The following is a 10,507-nucleotide window of genomic DNA, read 5'->3' on the forward strand; positions in this document are numbered from 1 at the left end:
AATGACTCCAAGTATTTGTAAACACAGTCGTGTCTCTTCATAGACACTAGGTGGCAGATTAGTTAACAGCAAGGGAATTAATGAATGAAAAGTAAGGTTAACTGACATTGACTCAGTTATTTGCTGAAAGTTCCATAAAAACAAAAGGGAACCTCAAACCAGCCGTTGCAGGCAACTGTTAAGGAAGCCCTCTCCTCTATCCAGCTTGCCACTAGAGATCCACATGCAGCTGATTAATGAAGGCTCTAGCTCTCAGGTTTACCTCAATTCAGATGTCAAAAAACTGGTGTTGTGTTAAAAAATCCTGATGTATGTCTGTGCTTACTGGGATGCAAGTTCACTGCTTGCGCATTGCTCAGTTTCACCCCTGCAGGTCATTCATGAAAGCAACGGGATTGCCAGATGTCGTGCTGCTTGTCAGTCCAGACACACATAGAGTTTTGCAGGGCTGCTCAACCTTTCATTAAAAAAAAGATCTTTGCTCTGTGTTTTAATTTACCCATTAGCTGGGAGGGTTGCTGCATTTTTTTTCCCTTCATACTCCGATACTCAGTGGTGAGGATGGGATATTTTTCTACAGTCTGCACAGAGGTTGTCACTGGTTGTCATGTGTGAAGTGTAACCAAGTTTCTGTACTTTCAACCGTGCTGGTTGTCTCTTCTTATGAGCAATGTTTATGCTAAAAAGAGAGCACGGGACACATGGTGTGCCCTTTACTCCTTTATTTTATGCATGATTCTTGGGAGATTTTTCCTTGAAGGTTCCTTTGGTGCTTGGTAGGCAATATAGATTACCTTGTTATGCCTCTCAACATCTTACTCTGTGCCTTGTGTTTGTTTTGCTTCCACATGCCTGATTTTGTTTCTGGCTAGCATACAGACAGATGGAGTACAGTAAAGAAACAGCATGGCTGAAAATATTAACAGCAGTAGGCTTCTTTCATGTTTATGGGGAATGCCTCCTTCTCCATATATGTCATATGAATCTATTTACGAATTGGTGTCCTTATATGCTAGACAACAGCTGCAAGTCAGCTGCAGAAATGAGATGAAATAAGGAATTTAATTGCAAAATTCCACATACATTATCTATAAAAAATGTTGTGAAATTCCTCACTCTATTTGATTAAATGTAAGTAATGTTTATGTGAATATCTTTAAATAGTATAGTTTTAAATGGTGAATATCACCTTGTTATACACAGCTAGAAATAGCTATTTCTTATACTATGGATGCATGTTATTAGCTAAGACGAAATTGAAGAACCCTTCTTGCAGTGCTGTGTTTGGCTGTAAGTAAAGGTATATGATGGACACCAGCTGACAGATTGTGGGCCAAACCTGTAAATCAATTCAGCTCATTAAACACATTGACAGGCTGGATCCTCCCGGTGACATTCTTTACTTGTACGTCCACCTTCTCGTCTCTTCAAAATCTAACTCTGCTCCCACTCCACCCCTTCTATTATTCACTACCTATTACAGACATACATCATCCCTGCATCTGATATATATTTTTAATCTTTCTGAAAATACTTTTTTTTACACTGCAGTTTGCATTCTTCAAAATTATTCTTAATTTTACTTTTTCCTTTGTGTTCAACAAATACCACTACTCCACACGTATAATGACAATAGACTGTGCAATATACACAATCCACTGGCTGTTAAACTACTTACAGCAAGCAGGAGGCATTCCCTGTGGACAGAAAGGAAACCTGCTGCTATTAATAGAGGAGGTAAATATGGGGGGGCTTCCACTGTTGGGACAGGAGTGATGAAAAAGGGCTCCCTCTCCTCCACACACATTCATATAAATGTTCAGACGTGCACATAGAACGTACACAGGTTTCCCCTATCGAACCTGGTGTGCTATAAAGAAAGTTCAGGATGACAGGCCATTAACTGGGCCGCGTATTAGGTTATAAATCAGCTCATACCGCAATGGGCAAATGTTCACAGCATGTGAGCTATTCACTTGATGTATTGGGTATTGCCTCATGCAACATACAAACACAACTGCACTTGTGTTCATCAAAATGACAGGCCTTAGGAGAGAAACTAGGTGGGAAAACTTATTGATATGTATTTAGTTATTTTCTTGTGGCCACTTTAAATCAGTTAATAAACTTTGCGTACAAAATAAAAGCGGAAGTAAGGACAAGAGCAGGGAACAACCTCACGCACATTGTAAGATGGGATAAACCACAGATGTGCGAGATAGTTGGAATATTGGCTGTCTGGCTGGCTTAAAGAGAACTTGAGCAAAGCTCATGTTTAATACATAGCTAATCAAACAGCAATCAGTGGATCAATACCCATCAGTTATCTGGAAGGCTGCCTAGTTTCTGTCCTTAGCTAACATACCGGAACCCAGTCAAGTGAGATGGCCAGAGGGAGCATTACACTCCTGCTAATACATGTCTGGGAGAAGAATCTGATCACCCACTGTGCATTACTTTGGTGCTTAGAGCCGCTGGAGAGGCAGGGATGGGGAGATGAACGCAAGGAAAAATTTGTGTGGGAAATGAAATGTGAGAAGGGCAAATAATAGAGAGGGAAAGCGAGAACAAACCCAAGTAGCAGCGATGAGAGCAGAAAGGAAAGACAATGAGAGGAGAGACAAATGTTTCCAGCTACTGGGGGAAGTGTTAAACTCTACTAAATGGTACTGATACAGACAATGTTTGTACTTGTCCCACTCCATGTTGAACCAGGAGTCAAGAGCGTTTTGCTCTCCTCTGTCTTCCTCAATCTCTGCCTCGCTTTCCCCCTTGCTGGTTTTATAAATAGACCACTTTGCTTTCTCAGTAAATCTCAGAGAGCATAAGATTCACTTAAGGGGTGAAGCAGGACATAAAACCATTGAGGAGGTGAGGGTCGATATTCGATTCAAATATACCTTCTGTAATGGACATGCGAGCGGCCGCTCCCGTGGGGGTTTCTTCAATTTATACTGTATAGCATATGAAACTTTTAGGTTTTTTTTTCTCATGGCTATATTCTCTTTGCTTTAAGAGCAATGAAGAAGAATGGAATCTGTTACACACTGTATGCTTTGCTGTGTTTAACAGAGGACATGGAGTAAGTTGTTGATTTTCATGTAAACAATCAATTACTTAGATTTTGAGAGATCATTTTTGCTCAATTCTGTGCATCCTGGACATATATAGTATATTGTTACGATGAAAAACATCGTAGTTAAAAACACATTGGCCCAGACAGTAGGTTTGGGCCAACATGATAATATAAGCAACATTATGAGACAAACTGATCTAAATCCACTATTAGAATTTAATTTTGTCTTCACAAAAGACTGTTTGTGAAACATATTACATCACATGAGAAATCATCAGACCATTATTTTTTTTTACGATAGTTTTATAATATACAATTATTTTGAATGATGAAAGTACCTGTTTCTAGATTCTCTCTTTAATCAATTTATAGTCAGTGCAAGTCCTTGTGAAGGGCATGGCAAACGTTCAGATCCATATTTCCTTTGTGTGTAACAATGGACCATTTGCATCTTGGTTCAGTCTTTTCCTTACAATGGTAGAAAAAAACAGGTCTTATACAGATAGCTGAGAAGAATCCACCATGAAAACATATTACAGTGAAGGAGCTGAGGATTATCTAAAGCACATTCAAACACATTTCTGATTGGCCAATAGTTGAAGAAGGCAGAGGAAGTAGAGTAGGTGGAAGTTGCTGTTTAGGGGTAAATATGTGTTAAGACAGTACAGACAGAATCTATTTGACCAAGGCCCACATGTGTATTTCAGTCAAACCTCAGCTCATGCACTGTGTGAGGCTCAAAGGTGAACTAATTATAACATTCAAATACAAAAACATAGTAAAAAAAACCAAACAAACAAAAGATCAATTACACAGTGTCTGATGACACAAATAAGTTAAAGTTCTCATAGAATTGATATTTCCTTTTTGATCTTTTGATTTACTTCCATCCTTTGTCCCTGGAGCATACTAAACCTAAGAGATCATTCACCTACTATACAACTTTAGTTTTTTGGATTAGTTCAGCAAGCATACACTTTGATTCCCTGCTACACAGGAATCTGGACATGGCAGAAGCTTGTTTTAAAACTGAAGCTTTAGGCATTGTAAGACATCATTGAAAGCAGCTGTAACTGTTAGATACATTGTTTACATGGCTACGTGTGTTCACCACCAGCAGTGTGGTTAAGTCCATTTAGTTTGTGTCCTTAGAGTCTGATAAAACCACAGGTACGTGTCTGTCCAGACAGCAGACGTCACCATAAAGGTATATGTTCACAGGCAGTGCGTGGACACGTGCGCACACTGGCTGTATGAATTCAAATGTCCAGCATCTGTGCCGGTGTGTGTCAAGTGTCCTCTTGTCTGTGTTGTGAAGTACAGCAAAGATGTGTTTTCCTTGGTTCATATCCTGATGTACCATCTTGTTGGTTTCTCAAAGAGAGCATCTCTGTCTTGACAGAGTGTCACTTCAATTGTGTGCTTGGTAACAAGGGAGTCCAGACGAAGCCTTCAAGTCACATAAAGTCACATAGGTATTCCAGTACAGTGTAGAGAAATACATGTATACATCAGAGTAAAAAGGAGAGGGTGTGGGCAGTGTTTATCTTATTTACTTTGCCATATTTTCCTTCCAAAACTTTCCCCTCCTTCTTTCTGTTTCCTCTCTTCAATTCCCAGTAACTGGCCCTGGCTAACACGGCAGATTATCTCATAAATCAACACATGCTCGTAGATCTCATCTCTAGTGAGTGCAGCAAGACATTCCCTCACTTTTCTTTGTATAATATACTACATGCATGTGTTCAGTATATACACAGTCTGTAAACAGTGTGCTTAGATGGAATAGAATATACAGAGCACCGCAGTCGTTCTGGCCTGGAGTCAAGAAGAGCAGCGTTTTCGATAACTGCTACCACGTTGTCCCTAAAAGCTACACGCTCATCTTGTATCTAAAAGCTCTCTATTTCTGTCATAGTCTCTTTGTCTCTCTCTCTTTCTCTCTCACACAAACACACATGCACAGACAACACTAACCACTGAGCATGATGCACCTATATGTCAGAGATAGGGGCACTCTGACAGTCCCTTGGAGCATTATGATACACTTGGCTGAGCAAAAAGTCTGACTGACCAACTGGTTGAATCTCTGACAGCTGACAGCAGATAGTAGCTGTTGTTGTGCTTTCACTAGGAGACAAAGTTACTGGGTTATGACTGCGACAGACTATAAAGACTATAAAGCTGAGGGGAGCGGGACATTAGTTAACGTCTGTACTGTGGCTCACACTGTACGTTTAGCAATCCCTTTCTGGAGTCAGTGTGGCCCTGGACTCTCATGCCACTTTGCTGTCTTTTCTAAACCTATCAAACCCTCTCTGTTTCCTCTTATGTTTGACCTGCTGTCATTTTCTCAATCCTCCTTACGTTAGAGATAGTTAACAAATCTTTTCATAGACACACAACACTCTCTGGATAAATACTTCACATGGATTGCGATTCAACAATTTTTGAAATAGCAATCGCAGAAAGACGCATATGCAAAGCATCACTCATACTTCTAAAGCAAGACACTTGTCTTTCATATATTGCACATAGCGCCAGTATCTCTAGAAATATAGGAATATTTTAAATATTTATAAATTTAAGTAAATTTACCTTTTAAGTATTATTCATACTAATGCATGCTACAGTGTATACTCCAAAGGACATGCAGCTCTACAATAGCAGAATAGCCTCTGTCTGATAAAAAGCTAATAAAGGACACATACTGCAAGTCCTGCATTATGTGGGCAAAATGCACCAATGGAATGACTGTTCAAACTACATGGGTAAAAAAAGATAAAAGTTCAGAGACAAAATTAATCTCTGTTCCAACCCAAGGTACAATATTCCAGGTGGCAGCAAATTTGTCTTTGGTGACCTGATAATTGAGCTAGCAACATTTAAACACTGTAAAATCCAACAGTAAAATCAATGAAAAACATTTTTGATGTTTTTAACTTTCAAAGTTTACTAATTTAGAAATATATGGGAGAGAGCACATGACAGACTATGATGATTTATCAGTTTGATTATGTAAGATCAGTCAATTTTACAAGTATTGCTCATGAGCTTCTGGATATCGTAAGCAAGCTTACAGTAGCTGGCATTGCTGGGATCAAAACAGATGGACCTCAAACATCTCATAGATTAATTTTACTTGATCATTGAGCTCTTTCTTTAATTTTAGGTATTTAGTCAACTGAAACTTTTGGGGTTAATAGCCTTACTGGATTGTACATGAAAGTAGTTAGCTTTGATCTAGTAATCGTTAAACTGTGCTGAAATTAGCATCTGACAAAAACAGCAAACTAAAATCTCACCCAAGTTTACTCCTTAATCTCATTTGATCTATTTCTACAAACATGGAATGCTATGAAGTCAAGAACAGCAACATTTATGCTGGGCAGTGGTGTCAAATTAAACAGTAGTCACTGTTACAGTGGAGCAGATGGCAGCTAGACACTTGAAGATTTAGTTAAGAGGATGGAAAATTAGGCACTCACTCAGAACACTACGGAGAAAATATTCACAGTCTTTCTTTCTAAATTGGGTGTTTTAACTATAAAAATGTAGGTGAGAGGCACACATTCATCATTTTGCAACAAAACCATACATTACTACAAATCAAATGAACACACAACAATAAATAAGACATTCACTTTGTTTGGAGAGACATTTCTTCTGTCCACCTGCTAGCCTGCATGGGCTGGAAAAAAAAAAGGCAGAGTCTTGGCGATTGTGTACATATGATAAATCCACTTGAGCTTCATCAAAGAAGGAAAATGGCAGGAGAAAGAAAATTATGTGCTATTGTGTTCCAGAATTACAGAACAGCACTGTCATATATCTGCTGGTCTCTACAGAGGCCACTAGCTTGTACTTGACAATACTCCCTCGGCCCTCGCAGCTAAATGATCTCTAAATGATCTCTCTAAGTTTTCCCCTGTCAGAACAGCTGTGATTGTGGTGATTCTATTTTTCTCTGAGTAATGACCTTGGCAGTTACAGGAGCAGATTAAAGTTGCTCATGAATGCTGATAATATGGCCTATTTTAATGACAAGTCAATAAGTCAAGTTACATTTAAAAAATAAAGGTTTCGCTGATCTAAATTATTGTTATCGTGCATCTTCTCCAGACGGCAGCTTGAGCAATAAGGTAGAAACTTGTGGTCCCTTTACATTGTTAATATTGATACTGGTTAGGCTACTATTTGGCTACTGTTGCAAGCAGGACGACTACTGTCATATAGGTAAGACTAACTCCATGCAGACACTGACAATGTCCTAAAATTAGACAGGTGGCAGTTCTATGATATGCAATGATAGGTCCATAGGATGTGGGAGAATATGAGGTCTTCTCTACTGACCTTTTCTCCAAGTTAATCTCACTCATCTGCTCTGGACTCCCATACTGGGCGCCATACATTGGCCAATACAGGGAGTCACACCTTCATTCCCTGTTACAGTCCCTGCAGTGCCCAGCTGAATAACCACCTACAGTAGCTCACATTATACATCGGTACGCATCTTTGTGATATTTACATAGTTAGTGTTGGCCAGGGTGCAATTTCCTGTTTTCATGCCCTCCGGTCTGAAGTCCTCAGTGCTGTGGTTGACAGCCTCCTGGATCTCCACATAGTCAGATTTACTGAGAGTGGATCCACTGCCGCTCCGGCCACTCTTCTTTAGATCGTCCGCTGAGCTGGCTTTAGGCACACTTGGGATATTCAGATACTGTGCCTGTTCCTCGCCCTCTGTCTCTCTGTGGTAGAAGTAGTTGAAGTTTGACACGATAACAGGTACAGGCAGGGCAATAGTCAGCACACCAGCGATTGCGCAGAGAGACCCCACAATCTTTCCTCCGATGGTTGTTGGGACCATGTCTCCATAGCCTACGGTGGTCATGGAAACCACAGCCCACCAAAAGGCCTCAGGGATGCTGCTGAACTGGGAATGTGGCTCGTCTGCTTCTGCGAAGTAGACAGCACTGGAGAAGAGGATCACACCGATAAACAGGAAGAAAATGAGGAGGCCAAGCTCACGCATACTGGCCTTCAGAGTCTGTCCCAAGATCTGAAGCCCTTTGGAGTGACGTGAGAGTTTGAATATACGAAACACCCTGACTAGACGAATGACACGGAGAATAGCCAAAGACATAGCCTGCTGGCCTGCTTGGCTGTCCTCTGGCCTCTCTGCTAGCTCTGTGCCCAGCGTGATGAAGTAGGGGATGATTGCCACAATATCAATGATATTCATGATGTTGCCAAAAAATCCAGCTTTACTGGGACAGGCAAAGAACCTAACTAGGAACTCAAAAGAGAACCAGATGATGCAGAGGGTCTCCACAATGAAGAAGGGATCTGTAAAATATGTCGAGCTGTCAGAGGTAGAGGTGGCATTGTACATGGACTGGGATGAATATTTGTACATCTCCTCATCTTCATTTCGGAAAACTGGCAGTGTCTCTAGACAGAAGCTGACAATAGAGATAAGAATCACCATGACAGAGATGATGGCAATGATGCGAGCAGGACCTGAGCTCTCTGGATACTCAAACAGCAGCCACACTTGTCTCTGAAATTCATTCTCTGGCAGAGGCCGCTCCTCTTCCTTTATGAAACCTTCATCCTCCCTGAAGATTTCCATGGCCTCCTCGCCTAATTCATAAAACCGGATCTCCTCAGAAAAAATGTCCAGGGTTACATTAACAGGCCGGCGTAGCCTCCCTCCTGATTGGTAATAATACAGAATAGCATCAAAACTTGGTCGATTACGGTCAAAAAAGTACTCGTTCCGGAGAGGATCAAAATACCTCATCCTTTTTTTGGGATCCCCCAGTAATGTCTCTGGAAACTGGGAAAGGGTCTTGAGCTGCGTCTCAAAGCGCAAGCCTGAGATGTTGATGACGACCCTCTCGCAGCACTCATGATCCGGCTCTGGGTCGTACTGGTCATGAGGCTGACCTGGATGTGCTGCTGCTTCGTCCGCAGGGTCGCTGGTAGCAACCGTCATGCTGGAAGGAGATGGGACTTGCAGTTTTCAGACAGGGTGGGGCCACGTCCGGCCACAAGGAGATAAAGACTACCAACACTCGTGGGTTCAGGTAAAGGCAGATCTGCCAATGAGGAGCTACAGCGCAGGACAGAGAGAAGAGAAAGACTGCAATATTAATATTGTATAAAAACTCATAATTTTGAACTGATTTATTCATTTAGATTTTGAGCATGCATATAAAACAACTTTTGATTCATTGTCATGTACAGTATAATGTTGGTAAATGCAACATCTTTCACAAACCAAAGTCATCAGTGATTCCTAAAAATGCTGTGTTATTTCAAGGCCTTCTCGCAAACAGGCACGAACAGGGCAATTGAAAATAAAAGGGGGGTGGGGGGTCGGGAGAGGTTAGCATTTGATTGCATTGGCTCCTTTGTGTCTATATGTATTAGGTTATGAGTTCTCTATCATTTGGGCATGCTGCAGGATCAATATGCTAGCCAGTAATACTGTATCAGCTCTCACAGGGTGCAATTACAGCCAACAAATCTGATTATATGCTGAGTGCTCCATACAATCTCTGAGATAAATTTCCTCTGTGTGTGTGTGTGTGATGTGATCAACATTCCTTCCCAAAGCCAAGAAAAGCTTCATCAAGTCACTGATCATATTAATAGTTCATCAGTAACTGTATTTAGGGGTATTTGTCATAGCCAGTGGTTGACATAGCCCACTGCATTACTGCAGAGCTGTCTGAGCGGTGCACTATAACCTTCAAACTTCATAGGCCACTGCATAAAAGCTATATGTATGAAGATAATGGAGAAATGTTATTTAAGACACAGCCACAGATGTGTAACGTAATAGTAAAAGCAGCAATATCTGGATAAACATCAAAAAGTCCTACCTATTTTTACTGGCACTTGTAAGACTTGTTTACAGACTGTCCTCTAGTGGTAATGTGTAACTGGGCCCAGCAGAAGTGTCCGGTCCAAAGTCAGTCCTCACGGTCAAAGCAGCTTTCTGCCAGTCATATGTCACCCAAAGCTCCGGCTCTGCAGCAACGCAGCAGTGGGAGTGGGAGAGGGGACAAGCTGTGAGGATGCAGGAGTTACCTCCCCAGCCTCAGTGACCAGCATGTACATGTTGTGATGCAGCTAGGCTACAGGTTGAAGGTGGTGGTGGTGGTGGTGGTGGTGGGGGAATCTTAATGCTGCCATCAGCTAAATTTGACGCCCCCCACTTCAGAGCAATATGCCACCGCCTGTAGCAACAGCAAAGGTAATCCTCCAGCCTAATATCTGCAGAGACTCAGTGAGGAAGGAGGTTGCGGGAGGCGATGCTGTCAGTATTTCTACTCGGAAGCACCTATGCTTCAGCGGCGAAATCACCTGTTTGATCCCCAAACTGATCCGTATTCCTCCCGACGGTTATTGCATCTCGGTGTT

General features: G+C 41.4%; 1 protein-coding gene across 1 annotated transcript; it reads right to left on the bottom strand.

Annotated features, from left to right (window-relative positions):
* Positions 1-7,571: 7,571 nt before the first annotated feature.
* kcna2b (potassium voltage-gated channel, shaker-related subfamily, member 2b) lies at positions 7,572-9,074 on the bottom strand. Its single transcript, XM_040151998.1, has one exon. It carries the CDS (start codon positions 9,072-9,074, stop codon positions 7,572-7,574), a length of 1,503 nt encoding a protein of 500 aa, XP_040007932.1.
* Positions 9,075-10,507: the final 1,433 nt, after the last annotated feature.

This window comes from Xiphias gladius, chromosome 18 (genome assembly GCF_016859285.1).
Source record: "Xiphias gladius isolate SHS-SW01 ecotype Sanya breed wild chromosome 18, ASM1685928v1, whole genome shotgun sequence".
Classification (NCBI taxonomy): Eukaryota; Metazoa; Chordata; class Actinopteri; order Istiophoriformes; family Xiphiidae; genus Xiphias; species Xiphias gladius.